At 39.8% G+C, this 20084-nt stretch overlaps 1 protein-coding gene across 1 annotated transcript in view; it reads left to right on the top strand.

The window, feature by feature from the left end:
- PLCZ1 (phospholipase C zeta 1) overlaps positions 1–17526 on the top strand; it is a gene marked incomplete at its 5' end in the record, with an annotated part of 93734 nt that extends 76208 nt beyond the window's left edge. The window contains 4 exons of the mRNA XM_006029112.1: positions 4942–5114; positions 9036–9168; positions 13910–14059; positions 17416–17526. Of these exons, the coding sequence (XP_006029174.1) occupies positions 4942–5114; positions 9036–9168; positions 13910–14059; positions 17416–17498 (539 nt within the window). The remainder of the gene's footprint in view (positions 1–4941; positions 5115–9035; positions 9169–13909; positions 14060–17415) is intronic.
- Positions 17527–20084: the final 2558 nt, after the last annotated feature.

Genomic DNA, 20084 nt, shown 5'->3' with positions numbered 1-20084 from the left:
TTGTCTTACTCCCTCATTTTTAGATGGATATATTGAAAAAACATTTTGAATGGGTGCTACTTGACTCTGGATTAAATAATGCTTATTTAACTCAGTGAAATAAATGTGGAAGATGGGATCATCATCCTTCAGCCCATTCAAACATTATATTCTTGAGACTGCGGAAAAACATTCAATTTTATTACCAACTGTCACTGAAAGCTGATACGAGTTGGGATTCTAACAATCATATGTTTACCTAAAAACCTCCCCTTTTGCCATTATGTGTATTGAATGCATAGGTGTATGTGTGTGTGCACATCTGTTAAACTGGTTTATGGAAGCATACTTAAAATCATAAAGGCATAAAGGTAAAATAAAGGCAATTTAAAGGTCTTACCAGGAATATTATTTCAGAAGAATAAATTACAGTAAAACTGCCTAAGATTAAGGTTTGCAGACACCCAGTACAGTTATGACATAGGCCCCTGGCAGATATGCAGGTAAAGGTGCCATAGGATCTGGTGTGTGATCCTGACAATTGCGTTTCCTGCTATGCCACACATGGATGGTAGGAGGTATGATTGTGGGATTGAGCATCAGATCCGATTACACCTTACTGCTGGTACAGGGGGAGCCCAGATTACGAATCTGGGCTCCCCCTGCACTGGCAAGTAGCAGGCTTCCATAGCTGGGAGCCCTATCAGCTGATCTGGGCTCCCAGCTGCAGGGGCACACCATACACCCCTATGGCTGGAAGCACCATCAGCATAACTCCCAGTGTTATCTGCTGGGAGCCCCATCAGCAGATAGCTCCCAGCTGCAGGGGTGCATGGTGCATCCCCATGGCTCAGAGCTTTGCTCAAGGATCCCCAGCCTGGCCACATGTTTAATTAATGGCACAATAGGAACCAGCCACAAAGTTATTACACATTTTTGTGAGGCTTATTCCTTGTTTTATAATTGTGTTAGTGTGTGGCCAGGTGACAACTTAAGATGTGATTAACTGGTTAATCACAGTTTAAGTGTAACGTGTGCCAGAGGCTAGAGTAATTTACCTCAGATTTTACTCCATAATAAGTTTCTCTGAAGTAAATGAGTACAATTATAGCACCTGGCTATTAAAGTGGTAAGGGAACACATTTGTATTGAGCAGATAGCTATCCCAGGAAGAAACTGGCTAGTGGACACACAGCTGGTATGTCAGTATACCTAAGGAAGAAACTGGCTAGTGGACACACAGCTGGGATGTCAGTATAACTTACACCAGTGTACAGCTACTCTTTACTTTCTAAGCAATAATTTGTCTTGGAGTGGAGTTACATATACTGGTATAAGGTTGTGCATTGGGTGTCTGCTCTGCTTGGAATAAAGTCCATTCACTCTATATCGAATGTGTTGTAGGTCCACACACACTATGTTTCCTGATTACAAGCAAGCTCAGGAAAAAAAATCAAAGGTCTGGGTTCCATATTCCATTTTAGGGGCCATGCTGAAGAATTTTATGCTGATGTCCATGATGAGTTTACCTGAGGCAAGCTCCTCTCTTATATGTATGGATGACACTTTCAGGTGGCTTTGGTGTTGAATGACAAAGTTGAGAAGCAAGTTTAATTAGTATAGCAATGAAATCTCTGAAGCTGCTGAAGTCTTTCCTATGTACACCACTGACAATTTTTTCTTAAAATCACCAATTGTAGATACATACCCAAAGTCAATACGTTTGGGCTTTTTGCAGCAGAGAGTTTCAAAACCCTCTCCACACAAGCAATAAACATCTCCAAGGTTTTAGAAACATCAGAAAAGAAACAGGTGTTTTGGCCAGGCTAGAAAGCATATTACAAAAATATTCTGCTAATATTTAACTCTTGAGACCATCACATTCAGGAAGACATATTGCTGGAAATGCCATCTTTTCTAGAAAATAATGCCACCAAGACCATCCCACTGGAATGGAGAGAACAAGTGTTTTTAATTTAGGTACTTCCCCAACAGACTGAAGCCTAACATTTGATCTAGACAAAATTCAAAATTGTATTTCCAGATGCACACTATCATGCTTCTATTGCTATAGGCTATGGATATTTCAAACATTTGTAGCAGGATTATACACAGCAATCACACGATTTATCTCAGATTTATAATATAAGAATAACACTACAAATCTTTTTTTTTTAGTTGGGCTGTTGCAACATATGTTCACAAAGCAATTATCCCATAAGCATACAGCTGGAGAATTGGCTGATCATGGGCAACATTCTGTGAGGAATCCAAGAATCAGTTATGCCAGCAGTGGTCTCAGACAAACTATTCAAAGCCTCAGATTTTCTCAAAAGACTGAGGTCCTGGTAGCTGCTCCTTCATCCTAAGCATTCTTTTAACTGAACTCTAGTTAGTCTATAGGGCATTTTACATTTGGCAGGATTTGCTGTAGTCAGCAAATGCCTGGAAGAATAATATAGATGCCTAAAACATAGTTCTTAAAAATTTTAAGAACCTCAAATTTTTCGTATCTCAAATCCTACTGAAAGATACCTATCAAGAAAGATATTGGTAACCTGGAAGAAGTTCAGAAAAGAAAAATGAAATTCATTAGGAAGCTGGAGAGACTGATTTATGAAGAAAAGGAATGAAAGTGATAATTTGCAGATATTTAAAAGGCATTAACACTAGAGAAAGAAGATTGGCTAAATTGTATTTTGAGATCTGCTGCAATTCCATAACAAAATCTTTATTTCAGTCATTTGTAACTTCTCAAAATTACCAGCTCCAAGAAAGGTTTTTATACCTTTTTCATACAGATACTTTGCATTCATTCATTTACAAACCAGAGGTGTGTCCCAGAATCTTTTGCACCAGTTTTCTGTAGAGCTCCACAGTTTCTGCTTTTATAGTCCTGGGTATTTCCTGCATTTGAAGAGGAATTATACAAATATGCCTTAACAGAGGATTAGAGAAATGGAGTGGAACCAGATTCTCATTTTCTTCCATTTCTTCGCAACTGCTGCCTTAGAGCTTCAGAACTGCAAGTGCATCTATCCTATCATTATATATTTAAAAATGAAAGAGTTAAGAACTAGGGATAAGGGAAATGTACAATGACTTTCCTTAATCCAGTCAGTTGGTCATAATAGAAAAAAAATCCTGCAACTCTTCACACACTAATGCAATCAAATCATACACATGCCAAGACTATGGCTGAAATGTCCACTTATACTGCTGATATTTTCACTGGATGATTAGGAAAAACAAAGATTAGGAAATAAAATTTCCTACTTACGTAAGGAAACAAAAACCTTCAAGTGAAATATTTCTTCAGTGCATCTTTACAGTTATGTGGACTTCAATGACTAAATTAAGATTCATCTTGAGTATGTTTTAGATTTACAATCAAAGGCTAAATTAAATTAAAATAAATAAAAATATAATGTTATTTTGAAACATCAGCTCACAACAGCAACGATCTAAGCTTGTATCACGACAGAAAGTCACTTAATATGATAAACAACAACAAATTCCTTGGTGTGTTTCTCTCATTAAATGGATTTTTTCCGTTTAGCAACTTATGAAGCTTGGCAAAGTTAGCAGCAGCCTCATGTGCAATCATGTCGTTTGTTTCATCATGCAGAAGTTACAAGCACATTTGCAAGTTTTTCACTGCTATTTGAAAATATTGATGTTTCATTTTTGCCTTGCTTAATTTTAGTTGCACACTTCAAACTATAGCACAGCAAAAGAGATGGTGACCTATTTAATCTAATTTACTCCTAGCCACCAGAAATTCCATTGCCTTCATTGCTGGCAGTAGGCATCTTGATTTCAGAGGATTCGTTAAAAAAATAAACTCTTCATAAAGATCACTACAGAAATCAAAACTGAATTGGCAAAGTAGAAATACAAGAAATAATTTTTCAAAGGAAGATCCAAACTTTTTTCATTTTCTTTTTGTGATAAAGAATTCCAAAGTTTGCTACATATTCAGTCAATACTCTTGTATTATCTCATGGGATCACAGAATAAAGCTCTCTTCCTGAATTATTATTAGGAGTGACTGTATTACAGACAGACTTTGTGTTTTTTTACTGCTAAACCACCCAAAGAAATGCCTTATCATCATTCTGCTTAATACATCACACTAGTCCATCACTGATTTGACTTGTGCATTTTCCATGCTGAATGTGAACAGGAAGCAGCAACATGCTAGAATAGGGAAATTTTCATTAAACAGGCCTAATTCAGCATTGGCTTTATCTCATGAATTATAATACTGTATCTGGTTGTTGAAGTGTGCTGTTTTATTTTCCCATTTCAGCAGCAAACAGAAAACATTTTGAGCTGCCTGGAAAAGGAAAACCTGACAGGTGTGCATGAACAATAAACATCAGCAATGGGAGATTAAGTCTGAAGGAAATCTTTTGCTCACATTGCAATTTAAAAGTTTACACAATTAGACTCACTTTTCCCTATATGTAATCTCAAACATATTACTTGCAACGAACAGCTTAATTCTTAACCATACCTTCATGGCTGTCTAGCTTAACTTGGTACTGTTTGAGGTGGAGTTACTACCACCACATCCTATGCCTGTCTTCTCCTTTCATGGGAGAACTTCATGTGCTGTATGGAGTTAAGGGTCCATATATAGCTTAATTGGCAAAGTTAGAATTAGAATTTAGCCCTTGTGGGGAAAAAAACCACAAGCTTATATCTAGAATATTTTCCAAGATTCCCTTTGAAAAATAAAGGGGAATGCAGTGGAGTTTAACCCAGAACTAGGGCACATGCTCAGTTCTGGCACTAGGATCATCCCCAGTTGGCTAACACCAAATTTTAGAGGAGCTAGACTTAAAGACAAAGGCACCTTGGATTCTGTGGTCTAGTATTTTAACTTTAGTTTAAAATGTGCCTATTATTGGAATAGTTTTAAAGTGTTAACTGCAGCAATTTTGAATTTTTTTCCAGTGGCCTTAAACTTCCAGACACCTGGACAGCAAATGGACTTGCAAAATGGAAAATTTGTGGACAATGGTGGCTGTGGCTATCTTCTAAAACCAGAATTCCTGAGAGACCATTATTCAAAATTTAATCCACACAGTGTGATAGGGAACCAGAATCCAACTACACTCTCAATTAAGGTAAGCATGGTTTATTGACAATTCCATTTATAATTTATAAAAATATAATGATTCATTTAATTAGCTCGCAAGTATTTATTATTACAACCTATTCGTTTTTGAAAAAGTTGTTATATGCTAAACCTGTCAAGCTTCCTAGAACTAATATAGTTCCTTGATATCTTAATATCAGTGTCTGTTATCTACTGTGGTACAGTTTCCGAGTTTTATTTTAATCTTTGCACATAAAATCACATCTTTCACTTGAAAATGTTAACAATTGCAGGAAAGAACAAATAATTTGCATAAAATTTTCTCTAAAATATAAATAAGGCTACTATAGTTGTATGATACTATGCTTATTCAATTGTTATTATATAATAAAGATATTAAGGATTTGGAATAGATTTCAAAAGGCAATTTGGATGGGTACTATTTCTTTTATAAATCTCATAGTTTTCCTTTCTTTCCATGTAGGCTCTTCCCCAGCTGCACTTTTCCCCACAGACTGTCTTCTCTCATTACTTTGCATTTTGTTTTGATTACTGGATATAGGTGGGGAGGAAGATTGCATCCCATTTCAAAATTTTAGCAGAGGCTGTCAGTAGAATGTAGATGGTAACACTAGAAAAATAAAGCCTCATAATCTTTTATTATATTTCAGACAATAAAAATATCCTGCAGTCAGTTCAAAAGGGAGACTACTAGCTGCAGTAGTAATGCATGGTCAGCCTCTTCTGTCACCATTCCCAAATCCAGAAGGTCTATGCCAGGTAGCTCTCCTGAACTCACAGTATTGAATGGGAGTAGCAATTTGGCATCACATATAGAACCAGGATCAGAAGCAGATTATTAAATTTTCATAAGACACATAAAACAAGGCCAGATGGTGGTCGTAAACTTCAGGGTGAGATGAAGGTGGAGCTGTTCAAGATGTCTGAAGTAATCTAAAGGATATGCACCACTATTAGCCATTGCATAGACAATGTTAGAGTAGACCTCCCTTCACCTGTAATATATAAACATTCTGAAGGGGGAAAAAGGCCTTAGTGAATTAAACAGGAAAGATGCTTAATTTTAGTTACATAATAAAATTATAATGGTCTCTGTTATAGCTAATAAAAGAATGAGGAGGACAAACATATGAGATTATACAAGCACAGATGGAATAGGATTGAGCTATTAGAGTTTTCAGATTTCACTTACTTTTTGGGTGCATCTACACGTTGCCATACAGCACTGCCTTTTGGAAGTACTAAAGCGCGGCACAGTACAGGCAGTTACTGCATTGTGTGTGCAGCACATGGTTAGATTTCACCGCTATGTCACTGTAGCGGTGCGTTGTACCTGGGGAGTGCACCACTATGGCAGCATAGCTAGCGATCATATCAGGACACATGATTGCTATGTCATTGTAGAGTACCGTATGGCAACATAGTGCACTGCTACCTTGCCATAGTATGGTGTATAGATGCACCTGTTGACATGTTTTCCTTAGTAAACCTTTAGGATATTATATATATTATGATAGCATTACATAGGCTAAAAATATAAAGAAAATGGATGGCAATGCTTTTATCTTTTGATGCATGCAAATATAACAGATGAACATTTAAAAAATATTTATCAATTTTAAATCTTTTGACTGTTTCTTCTTCTGGGAACCAATTTCATTTTAAAAAAACCCTGAGAAATCTGAAATCATCTTAAAAAAATAATTTATCCTTTGAACCATCATAGAAGTTTCAAATTATTTAGTAGTTAGAAAACTACAGTTTCACAGTGAAAAATGTTATTTCTGATCCTACTGTACACTACTTACAGAAAAGCCACATAATTAGCATATTAAAGAAATACATTGCAGAAATAAAATTAATTAAATAGCAATTGTACAGTAATTATACAATATATGCACCTTGTGCAGATCATACCACCCTAGCAGTGAGCACGTCAAATACATGATATTCATGAATCAAAGATTTTAAGCACTTACGCATGTACATCAATTATATTATTTGTTATTGATGTAGAATTATTGACATAACGAGGTTCAGGGGAACTCTTACCTTGTGGTCCAGGGGCCAGACAAAGGATTGGCGAATAAAAGGGATGTTTGAGTATAAAGTAGAGAGCAAAAAAGTACATGCTTAGAGTATGACAGTGTTGAAAAATGGATAGGAAGGGTAGTAGAGAACCCAAGGTAGCAAGGACAACTCAATAATTGATGGATTGGAGGCCTCAAAAAGTGTTAGTAATAAGAAAGGACCAGGCCATTGATAGGAGATGTGGTTAGAGTGAGGGGAATTCAGAGGCAAGCATCAAAGACACAGCAGTTCATGATAAAGAAGAGACTGAATGAATTAACAGGTTGGGAATGGTGGATAGGAATTTACTGTTAGAAGCCAGAAATGATGACAAAATACATGAGGCAAGGAGTACTAGGTTTAATGTGCATTACTTTTTTAGCCCACTGTGTTCAGAAGCTAAATGGGAGACCCAAGTTAGAAGACATTTTATCAGATGTAAATTTGTAGGTTTTATAGTAGTGAGAAGAGGGAAAGAAAGGTGTGTCACATAAAGTAAGAGGCCGCGGAAAGTAAGAGGCCAGATCTCATGGGTGTAAAAGCTGGAGAAGAAAATCAAAAGGTCACAGTTTATGGAGTGGATGATGCCATTGCAAGATGTGACACAGGGGTGTAGAGATGAAGGAGGATCAGTAAACATACTGTGAAGAGTGAAAATATCAAAATGGAGATTAAGGACAGAACACTGTAAGATAGGAAGTTGCCAGCAAGATAGCTTGGGTAAAAGTGAAAGGCACAGAAAATAAATGACAGTCAGCATTAACAGTGTGAGGATATTGTGTGAAGCCTGCAAGGGAGGATGCAGAGCTAGAACATGTCATGCTGAGGACTGATCAGGAGTATTGCTGGTGGAGTGGAGCATAAATGGTGCCAGCTGAATCACTTGCTTCTGAAAGGTTTGTGGTCACAACCCTGCTTGAAAGACAATGCTTAATGTTGTGCTTAAGCTGAAATGGGGTTCAGTGTTCCATGGCTGATAGTTTTATGGCAGGAGTGGTTTGATAAGAACCACTTTTATCAGTTATAACATTTGGTACCATGATCTGTGATTTAAGGGCCTAATTGGTCAAATTGGCTTGAAATAGTTGGCCTGATATATTCTGGACATGAATTTCTGACAAATAGAGCACTGCAAGGATTATGAACCTCTCCAAAGCAGCACAAATAGAAAGAGAGCAGAGAAAGCAGTGAATTTCTTAAATCCTTTTTTAGGCTTGGTGCCAGATCTTGAGGCACTCTGAGGCAAAACTTTAAATAACTAGATAAGTAACTAAACTAACGAATGAGAGAGGCCTCAGGGTGTCTATATGAGACAAACACTGAGAAAAGCTAACACTCTGCTTTGGAGGAAAAAGACTTAACATAGTTCTTTTTTACCGGCTGACACTGAATTCTGATGCTACTAAAGGATGTTTGTACAACTTCAAGAACCAGAGATTTGCTAAGGGTTCCTATGAACAGGATGCCAGGAGGTGACAAAACCCTAAGAGGATATTCACAAAGGAGGACTTTGATTTCTCACAAAGAAGTACTTTGATTTCTCTGTTAAACAAAGTAGCAACTTCATATAGCTAGAGCCTGAATAAAACTTGCTTAAAACTCATATTAAGAAAAGGCGGATTTTTAAAAACAATTATTTTGTTGAAGATTAAACTAGTAACATTTGAAAATCAAATTAGCCAGGGATTGAATTAAGTACGGAGCAGTGAAACCTTGGTGACATTGTAGTTTTTTAGACAGCTACACTGCATGGGACAATTTTTGGATATATAGATTGCTGAAATTCTGTTTAAATTATTATAATAGATTATATTTTCAAGCCTAAATGAAGTCTTATGTATCATTTTTATTTATGCAGCTTATTAGTGGCTATCAGTTACCACCTAGTAACCTCTCCAGGAGTAATAAAGCTGATCCTATAGTCCAGATAGAAATTCATGGTGTTCCAGAAGATCAAGTGAAACAACAAACTTGTGTTGTAAGAAACAATGGTAAGCATAAAAATTGTGAATGATTTCAATAATAGTGCATATAAAATAGCATAATATCTTAAGTAATTTCTATGTCCATATAAAAATGTTGTGCTGTAATTACTAATTGAAAAAGTGGGTACAAGGTAAAAAGACTGGGTTACTGATCAACAAAAATAGTGGCAAAACAAGTATACCAATTTATGACCTAACAAGAGGAATATGAGGAAGATGTAACTAAATCTGAAAAAATTAAGGGTAGAATTTTTCAATTTTTAAAAACTTTTTGAAACCAAATGCAGTGCTTATGTACATGGTGATGGCTTATGGACCAAAGAGACAGAAGAATTGTTAAACATACAACAGGTACGGCATGGGCAGCTTCTCCTGTCCTATCTTACCTTTGTGCTTAAAACATGGCCTGTTATGGAGGGGCCACCTCTACTGCTGAAAGTGTGTAGTTCCTCAGTGCAGAGTTAAAAAGCACTGGTGCAGAGTTATATCTAGAAGCCACTGTGGCAATGCGGATGCCAACCTATATCAGCTCCTTGTATACAGTGTTGATACTTGACAGCTCAAGATGGACTGAATCAGCAAGCAAGAGCACCACAAAATTTAAGTCAGTTGCTGAAGACGTCATCTAAAGGATGTTGTGTGTCATTGTCTTGGTGCAGCAAAGTCAGCTGTCTGTTCACTTACTAAAGCACCTTAGTTAGAAGAGGCATCCATTGTTACTGTAATATAACATATGGTCCTTAAAGAAGGTTGACATGTGATGGTGAGAAACATTTAGAGAAAGCAGGATTTCTATACTTTGGGGAAACAAAATGAACACCACACCATATACTCATCCTTATGTACTTCAAAGTTTCTGTACTGAATATCAGTGAAGACAGCTACCAATGTTTGAGTGAGGCAAGTAGCTTTGATGCTTTGTTTTTTTGTGAGGCTATCAGAATAAAAAGCTTAAGGCAGGGTTTTAGTAATGTACGCCTTTGGTACGCTTGTACCTCAGAGTAGTATTGGTGAAGCTGAAAAGGTTTGCAAGAAGCTAAGCATCCATATTGAATTGTGCCTCATTTTTTGCAGGTAAAGCAAAATGCTATTTCTTAAAGGCCATCACCCCTTCTGGCTCCAGAATAACACTTTGAAGTCATGGACCCCATGGCTGTTTTCTAGGAATCCAGTCAACCAATAACTTAAGAGAAGATGAATTGCAGGTGCCATTTTATCATGCTGAACACTTTGATCAGTACATTTCTCTCTCCTTTCCCACTATCTTATTTATGGCTCATTATGGTTTACTAGTTGAGACAGCCTCTGCCATTTATGTTTCTTCCAGCACTCTTTATTTCCTTTCATATCAACTGGGAAGCAAACCTGTAGGGGAAAGATAAGAAAAGGGAAGGCTGAAATTAATCTTCCCATCTGTGGAAACAGATCAGGTCAGATTCAGGGAGATTCACCCTGGTTTTCTTGTGTGGAATTATCAGATGATACAAATCAATGCAACAACACTGAATATGGATCTTTTTCTTGCCTGTCTCTACAGCAGTCATGCTTATGTACAGGTGTGTTCTAAGGTGGAGGTTGAAACTGATGGACTACATGGAGGAGCAAGAATAAATCTGCAGGGTATCCAGGACATAATAGAGCCAAATCTTTTTTTTCCTCGTTCCTTCTACCACTTTAATTTTCCAAAGTCTTTTCTTCTCCACAAGTGTGGATGATACCAAAGAAAAGATGATACCAAAGAAAAGGTTAAGTGACAGTCATTCTTACTGCTCTGGCCCAATAGAATGTGATATCCTGACCAGCTTAGCAACTTTGCAATCTAGTTCTCACACCTTTAGGTGCAGAAGGTAGAGGTCAATTGTTACCATTTATATCTTATCCTGGATCAGTTCTTGTACTTTGCTCAAGTTATTAACCTGTGAGCTTGCTGCTTTAAGTTTTTAATACGTTGTGAGTGGTCCTTCCTTTTTGATCTTTCTTCTGTATGCCTCGGAGCTGCCAAAATATTGTTCATCTCTCATTTTACTGACAGAAACATTTTTTTTTGCAGGATGGGTTTGCTAGACTCACCCCTACTAGGTAACTAGCTTTTGTTTGGTCTCTTTTCTTTAATTTGTTCAGCATGGAGGTCCACTCTAGCAGTATGATGTCCACTGGCATTGTTTATCTGATCATAGAGGTTTGCAAGCTGCCCATCACAAACAGCTACCAAACAGAATAGGGAACAACTTCTAGAAAGCTGAAACATTGACTTTCAAGAACCTCAAAATGAACTGCACAGTCTAAATTATTGCAATGTACTCTGCATTGAGTATTGATAAATTTCATAGTTTCATAGACAATAGGGCTGGAAGGGACCTCGGAAGATCATCGAGTCCAGCCCCCTGCCCAAAGGGCAGGAAGTCAGCCGGGTTCATAGGATCCCAGCAAGATGAGCATCCAGTTTGCTCTTGAAGGTGTTCAATGTGGGCGCTTGAACCACCTCCGGTGGCAGGCTGTTCCAGACCTTGGGGGCTCGGACAGTAAAGAAATTCTTCCTTATGTCCAGCCTGAAACGATCTTGAAGTAGTTTATGACCATTCGACCTAGTCATCATCCCTTGGGGCGCTCTGGTGAACAACGTTCCCCCAGATACTGGTGGTCACCCCTGATAAACTTATAGGTGGCCATCAGATCACCCCTGAGCCTGCGCTTTTTCAGGCTAAAGAGCCCCAGGGCTCTCAGCCTGTCATCGTAGGTTCTGCTTCCCTGACCTCTGATCATGCGCGTGGCTCTTCTCTGGACTCTCTCAAGCTTCTCCACATCCTTTTTGAATTGTGGAGCCCAAAACTGGATGCAGTACTCCAGCTGCGGCCTCAGTAAGGCCGAGTACAGGGGGAGAATGACGTCCCGGGATTTGCTTGAGAAGCATCTATGGATGCAAGTCAGCATTTTGGTCGCTTTACTAGACGCAGCATCGCACTGCAGGCTCATGTTCATCTTGTGGTCAATGATGACCCCCAAGTCTCTTTCTTCCATAGTACTAGCCAACATAGCACTGCCGAGCCTATAAGGATGCTGCGGGTTTTTCTTCCCAAGGTGGAGAACCTTGCATTTATCGGCGTTGAACACCATCAGATTCTCATCTGCCCACTTGCTGAGCCTGTCCAGGTCAGCCTGGATTACCCGCCTGTCTTCTGGTGTGGATGCTTTTCCCCAAAGTTTGGTGTCATCGGCGAACTTGGCCAGTCCGCTTCTGACTCCAGTGTCCACATCATTAATGAAGATGTTGAACAGTATGGGTCCAAGGACAGAGCCTTGGGGGACCCCACTGGTCACAGGACACCACGATGAGTGATTTCCATCAATTACTACCCTCTGGGTCCGACCCCGGAGCCAGTTTTCCAGCCAGTGGATCGTGGAGGCCTCTCATTGGCCCATAGACTTCTTGAGTCAGGTAGAGGTCATCCACGCACGAGAGGAAGCTTTGTGACCACTCAGATTTTGCTGAGTGATCCTCCCATGAGATGTCCGGGTAATTGAAGTCACCCATGACAACCATGGTCCTGGAGCATGCGGCCTCAGCCAGGTCCCGGGCAAACTCCTGGTCAAGCTCAGGAGCTACCTTTTGACAGTCATTGATTCTTTGGAGTGAGGCAATTAGCTTTGAAGCACTGTTTCAAAGGCAGTCAGAATGGTTCTTAAAAAGCTGAAGATTCTCTAGGAAAAGGAACTTTTGTAACAGAAGCAATCCATTCATTAAAACCTTAGGCAACTTAACTGAATAATGTGTTAAGGAAGCATGGAATCTCCCAAATGATCAAGAAAGTCTCCCTTACAGGAATATAGGAACCTTCTTTATACAGTAGAGAAGATATGGTTGGTCTTTTCTCTTAGTGGATTACAATATACTGAATCTCAAAACAATAAAATAGAACTTTTAGCAAACCTTGATAATTATATGGCTTTACAGTATTTTATTTTACCATGTTCTCTGAGTCAGGAAGTCACAATACCTTCTGGTTCTCTTCAAAAAGAGGAAGCCAAATGGCTTAGTCCCTTGCTTGTGCTATTGTAATGAATAGCAACGGTTTATAAAGAAAGAAGCTTACTCCAGTCACATTCCATCCCTACTCCATGGGTTCATCTACACGAGATGCTAATTGCACAGTAGCCTAATAATATTGTGAGGTAGGGCATTACAGCACAGACAGTGCTAATATGCTACTGCCCAGTATTGTTAGGCTACTGTGCAGTAGCATCACTAAAAAGGCGTTCACTGGCACTGTTGCCCTTTAACCAGATGCACATTTTTTTAGTACTTCATTCTACAAGTACTAAATTAAATGTGCAGTAACCACTGTGCATTAATGAACATGTGGACACCAGCATTCCCTCTAAGCTGCATGGTGTGTGTGGATGTGCAGGTGCGCCTGTGCAGCAGTGCACGCCATGCAGCTTAGAGGGAATGCTGGTGGACACATGTCCCATGTGTATCCAGGGGGATGTCTCTGTTGGCTGAAGAGTTCTTTTTTAATGTTTTTATTTGTGACTCCACATAAAAAACCTTATCCTCCACTGTCCAGGTCACTCAGTTCTGTCACTGAGTTGAGTGAACAAGGATCTTGACAAAAGAGGAAATGTTTGAATCAGTCTGCACTGATATAAAAAATACAGATAAAATATTAATTAGAAGGAATTAAATTACATGTTGACCCCCTTTGTATAGGCAATTGTTTTCATTGCATTATCATCTCTCTTTTTTCAGCTTTGTGCCCTAGGTGGAATGAAACTTTTACTTTTACTATTCAAGTACCAGAGTTGGCATTAGTACGCTTCTGTGTGGAAGATCAGATCTCTTTAGTTTCAAATGAGTTCCTTGGCCAATACACTTTACCACTGCTGAGCATGAACAAAGGTAATATTCCTTTTAAATGGCAAATAAGGCAGAATCTACACTGATAGTTAGGGTCCACCTTAAAGTCATCTTAAAATCTGTAGTTGCTGACCAATGACAGTGTACACTCTTAAACTCAATCCCCAGTGGTAGCTAACCAGAATATTTTGCTGAATTTCCAGATAGAGATCAACTAGTTCCCTTATAATCTAGCCTTCCCCTTTCTGTACTATGTTTGGAACTTACCTGGGCATATGAGCCTTAGTACAGGAAATGAAGTGACATTCTTGTTCATGTTTTCCAGTCCTGCTTCCCACTTCCTTCAACCAACAATCCCTAACTAGCGACAAGCCTAGAAAAAGACAAGCGGTCCACAGACTAGTTCTTAGAAGGGCTCTGCCAGGGAACCTGGGGTACAACATAGGGTCATGTTCACAAAATAAGCAGCAGAATGTAGATGTTTTTTGTAGGTTGTACAATTGTCTGTACGGAGAAGAGGGTCTTACATAGTTCTGGCTAGTGGAGATGACCTCAGTGACATCTTAAATTGTATTGTATATATTCCCTCCATATAAGATGAAAAAAACCCTACAAAAATGTAAGTGGCAAGGATTTCTGTGGGACATCTTTTACTGGACCAGTTTCATAGTTGAGTCAGACAAGCTTTTGAATACAATTCTTCATTTTTCTTCTGAAGAAGAATGCATTATATTCGAAAGCTGGTGTAAGTCTTATCTCATCCATGCAGTTGATCTAATAAAAAATATCACCCATAGAAATCCTTACTTCTTGCATATTTCCTAGATCATCACAGCTACATCACTTCACCACTACAAAAATGTAAACTTTTACTCGTAACATGTTGTCCTTTGTATACTTATTATATACGATCTCTTAGTTTTACTCAGAATAATTTTCCTATAATTCTGGTCTTTGTTATCTACAATAATTATACTGCATGTGAATGCCAACCAACAATGTAGGAGATGAAGAAATATTACTTATTGCTATTATATCAACTTCAGTATTCCTCCACTCGCATTCTAAGCAGAATCCTCTCAGATGATATTACAGCTCCACATAGAAACCAAGAAAGCAAAAAGATCAGTATAAAGGCACCAAACTGACCACTTCCTAATTCACCTGCAACTAAAGGGCAGGAGATTATTTAATGCTATAGCTAAGAACTCATACTAGCACTTTCTGTAATTTTTCAGAGTAGAAAAACACTGAAATAAAATAGGGGAAGTATGAAAGGATAATTACCAGTAATTTTTCCTCTTGTTGTACGTCTCTTTCATTTCTATTTGGGGAACAGAATTCAGAGAAACAGAATACAGCATGCCAAAAAAAAGTGGTGGGGGAGGCTTATGCTTGCTGTTAACTGTATCTGATTTTCAAAGCTACTTTTGACAAAATAAACAGAATCAATTTACTTTGATGAACAAAGGTGTGTAGATTCATCTACCACACTCTGCCACCCTGCAAGTATATTCTAATGCTTCAGTAATGCTTTTGGTTTCACTTCATTTTCAAAATAAAATTGACAAGAGCTTTCAAGGTAGGTGTGCAGGCAGGCAGCAAACATAAAAACTGAGTTTCTTTTCTCTTGGAGTGAATTTTTTTGGAAATCCTTTCCTAGAGAAAATTTCAAATTTTTAAACTTTTTTTGTTTGGGATGAGGGGAAAAAATCAATTCTCCCTCCCAGAAATGGAGTTCGATTTTCTAGCTACTTCTGCCCCAAAATTGAGAACCATCGTCATCGCACTATTCTTAATAAAATCATCTCAGTGGTTCTCAGCTGTCTTTCTGGAAAATAAATTAAAAATAAACATGATAGAATTTTCAAGCATGCTGAAGTAGCTTAAATGCCCCGCTTGAAAGTAAGTGTCCAAGACCTCTCTTTCAGTAGCTGAATAGGGGGTCATTCCTTTCTGTCAAACTATAGCAGGAAGATACAGTGACAACAGTAATGGTGCCACCACTGCCCCCATCCTTCCTGAAGAAATGGAAACCCATATTGCCTTCCTCACAGCAGTGTTCCTTATCCACTAGGTTGTAGGCTGTTCTGGGTAGGTATGTTCTCCACCCCTCCTACTGAGACTGTTCTACTTCACATAGAATAATTAAACTGTCATTGGGTGAGAGACAGGGAGAGAAAGTAGACATGACTCCTTTACCTACAGGTTAGGATGCTTAGTTGGGAGAGAGCGTAGTTTCCAGTTCTAGCTCCTATGACTACTTAATGCACACATCTACACATGCATTTACTTTGGTCCAAATTTAATCTGGTGTAAGCTACTCCAGAGTAAGGGGTTTTGGGCAGGCGTCTACACATGAGGGGATTAGGGAAAAGATTTGTACCCAGTTTCCTTCAGTGTTGCAGTGGGCCGCTGACAACACCAGACGGAGCTGCAGGCTCCCCCTGGTGCTAGCCCAGGGGCTAGCAGGGAGCACTGGGCCAAGAGACAGCTGTCTCCTGGTCCCAAGGGACTGCTTGCTGCTGGGGCAGGGAACAATGTCCCCCTGCCTCAGCAGCAGGGAGCTCCTGGTCCTGGCTCCCTGATCAGGAGCATGGGGCTTGGAAAAAGCTGAAGGGGAAGGGTAGGTCTCAGCCCCCTGCCCCTATCTACCAGTGGGGAAGGTAGCTCACTGCTAGCTGCCTCACCAGTGGATCAGGGCAGGGGGTTGGGATTTACCCCACCCCTGCAGCTCTTCCCAAGCCCTGGGTCTTGATCACCCAACTGGGGCATGGAGCTGGGACTTGCCCCTGACTGGGACAGTTCCAGGCCAGCTCTGGCCTGCATGGGGAAGTCTGCACGTGCAGCTCAGGGCTAGCTGGAGACTGTCCGAAACATAACAGTCCCAGCCACCATCAGGCTGCACATGCTTCCCCATGCAGCCTGAGGCTGGCTGGGAATTGTCCCAATCAGGGGCAGGTCCCAGCCAGCTCCAGGCTGGAGGGGAACTGTCCCCATTCAGGGAGTTTGCAGACCCTGCTCTGTGATCACAACTGCAATCATGGAGTTGGGGTTGGAGAGCTTGTTCCAATCCCCTGCTCCATGATCACACAGCAAGGCCTGGGAACAAGCTCCCAGCCCCAGTTCCTAATCTGTGAATCTGTAGGGTTTTGGCAGTGATTTGCTGAGCCTTCTCTAGACCTGAGACCCTGGCAGGGCATTCACAGAACCACCACTTTAGATGCCTAATAAACTTTAATGTTGAAAAGTGAGGAAAATTTGGTTTCCTTTATTTAAAAGATGTGTTTATATAATTGTAAATTATACTTCATGATTATGGTAAATTCTACAAGCTCTGATACAGGACTCTCCATATTTGTGTTTACTATATTAATGGAATATTATTACATTTGCAGGTTATCGTCATGTTCCTCTGTATTCTAAACTCGGTGACAGACTTGACCCTGCATCACTTTTTGTGTACATTTGGTACTATTAAGGATCGTACTAGCAGTATCCTGAACTGGCACGCCTCGTAATAAAGCAACCAGCATGTAGCTTGCAACTATCAATTTGCTAACTAAGTGGCTTGCTTTTCAGAGGTGCTGGGCATCTGTAATTCTTATTTATGTCAACAAGACTATTTGTGATAGTAGATTTCATAGATTTCATAGACATTAGGGCTGGAAGGGACCTTGGAAGATCATCGAGTCCAGCCCCCTGCCCCAGGGGCAGGAAGTCAGCTGGGATCAAAGGATCCCAGAAAGATAAACATCCAAATGTCTCTTAAAGGAGTCCAGAGTAGGTGCTTGCACTACCTCTGGCAGCAGTCTGTTCCAGGCCTTGGGGGCTCGGGACAGTAAAGAAGTTCTTCCTTATGTCCGGTCTGAAACCGTCTTGGAGGAGCTTGTGAGGAGGAATAGTAAATGCTAGTCAAAAGAAATAAGGGCTACTGAATTAGGCCCCAAAATAATGAGTCCCACAGGGATTGATTTTTTCAGTACATTTTTTCAAACCACAACTAAAAATATGATTATTTGCAACAACAGAGAAGCAACTTAAGGCCATGGACACAAGTTCATTTGTAGTGCTACAGAAATAAAGCACTGAAGAGGTCTGTAAACATGCACAGCTCCCTGGCTGGAGTGCTACACAGTCTCTGTGAGATGCAGTGTCCAGCTAGAGAGAAGGGGCTTCCCCTTGGCTCCTCCTGCCCTGGGAAGCCTGTCAGTAAGCCCAACCACTAACGGCTTGTCTGCAGAGAAACTGGATGGGGGAGAACTGTAAGTGATCTGCTGGCAGCTGCTGCTTCAATTTGCTGCTCCCAAACATGCAGCAGCAGTCAAAGCTAGCCTCCCATCCCCCAGGCTGCGTTTGACAGCTTCCTCCAATTTCTGGCAAGGGAGTGGGTGGGATCAGCTGTTTGGGCTGCCTCCCCATTGTGGGGGCATTCCTCATAGAATCCAGTTGCCTCCTGCTATGCAAAGGCAGCCGTCTTATTGGATCACCTAGAAGCAGTGCTGCCAGAAAGGGCTGGAGCTGAAACGGCAGCCTCATCAGCTGTGGATGCCCCTGTGGAGGCAGCCTTTTTCTGCAGCTACCCCACATGGCAATGGCATCACCTTTTAAGGCTACCTCCCCTTGAAGCCAGCCCACTGCAGCAGTCCTTTCTGCCTCTGCAGGGACAGCAGTACCAGTCCCAGCAGGGCTCTGTGACAGCTTGCTGGGGCTGGGTGAACTGTCAGGGAGTCAGCCACTCTGCCTCCCTTCCTCTGGGAGACCCCCTTATAGTGCTACATATTAAATAATAGGAAAGTAATAATGGTATAAGTCATCCAAAATCATTAGCAAGACATAATCATTTTTTCTATTTGCAATAATGAAATGTGTGCATTAGACCATTCAAGAAAAAAAGAGAAAGCAGGAAAACTACACACACACAACTTAATCTTTAAATCTGTAATAAGAACAGCTTCAGCTAGAGATAGACCTCATCACAACCCATTGTACTATTTATGCAAGTGCAAGAGAACTACTTAGAAATGTTGCATTTAGAAGAAACCAAGATTTAAAATGAGTAAGCACCCCAAATGCTTCTGTCTGTAATTTCTCTCAACATAGCTCTCATTTTCCCATAAAGACAAACTATTTCTCACTTTCCTCAAAATTACTTTGTGGGATGAAACCCATGTGGACACTGGTGTCCACATGCAGAGAACTCACTGCAAATGTGGAGCCTAAGCTTGGCTCCGCAAGCTTTGAAAAGCCACTGCTTTTCAAAGCACTTTATAATGGCAGATATCTTCATTATGATACCTAATGTAAATTATTAGTTTTGTAGTTAAATCTGATTTTCACTGTCTTTTTAATACTACTTTATTATGATATCCTTTATATATATTCTTTATATATAAAAATATTTTAAATAGAAGATTCTATATGTATTATGGGCAACAATTTAAAAAATGTCACAGGAAATAACACTATTGAAAATTTGCCAGCATTTATTTACATTAAAGGCAAAGTAAGGGCTTAAGACAGTAAGCTGAGAGGAATCTGAAATCAATTCTGAACCTTAGGGTCAGGTAATTTGATAACAACTAAAAGCTGCATGAGATGCAGCTTCTGTATTTCAGAAAGGGCAATCACTTGCTTTTTTAGCCGAGAAAACCTATAGTTTAAAATGTTTGGTCTTGTTGATCACTGCACTGCGTATATCTGTGTGGTAACCAGTACTCTTTTCATGTGGTAAATATTTTAAAGCTTTTCTTCAGCAGTGTGGAATTGGTTCGGCTCAAGCAGGTCCTCTCTTGTTACTGACAAGGAATTTAATTTCCCCAGGCAACATGGTGGCTCAGTTCCAAGAGTTGACCAAGGCAACTGACATGACCAATCTGCTTGGTGTTAAGAACAACTCCATCTTATACTGGATTCACTTTGTATGTTTAAATGACACGGAGCCTGCAACAACAAAACTACAGCTCAAGCCTTTCTTGCGAGTCTTAAATCTACTGTTGTTTGTGTAGAGAAAAGCAATTTCCTTCAGCTTTGGACTTTGTCCCCCATTGTCAGCCACTTTTCCAGC

Source organism: Alligator sinensis, unplaced genomic scaffold (genome assembly GCF_000455745.1).
Source record: "Alligator sinensis unplaced genomic scaffold, ASM45574v1 scaffold365_1, whole genome shotgun sequence".
NCBI classification, from domain to species: domain Eukaryota; kingdom Metazoa; phylum Chordata; order Crocodylia; family Alligatoridae; genus Alligator; species Alligator sinensis.
The sequence above is the reverse complement of the archived record's forward strand: the minus strand, read 5'-3'. Positions and strand labels throughout refer to the sequence as shown.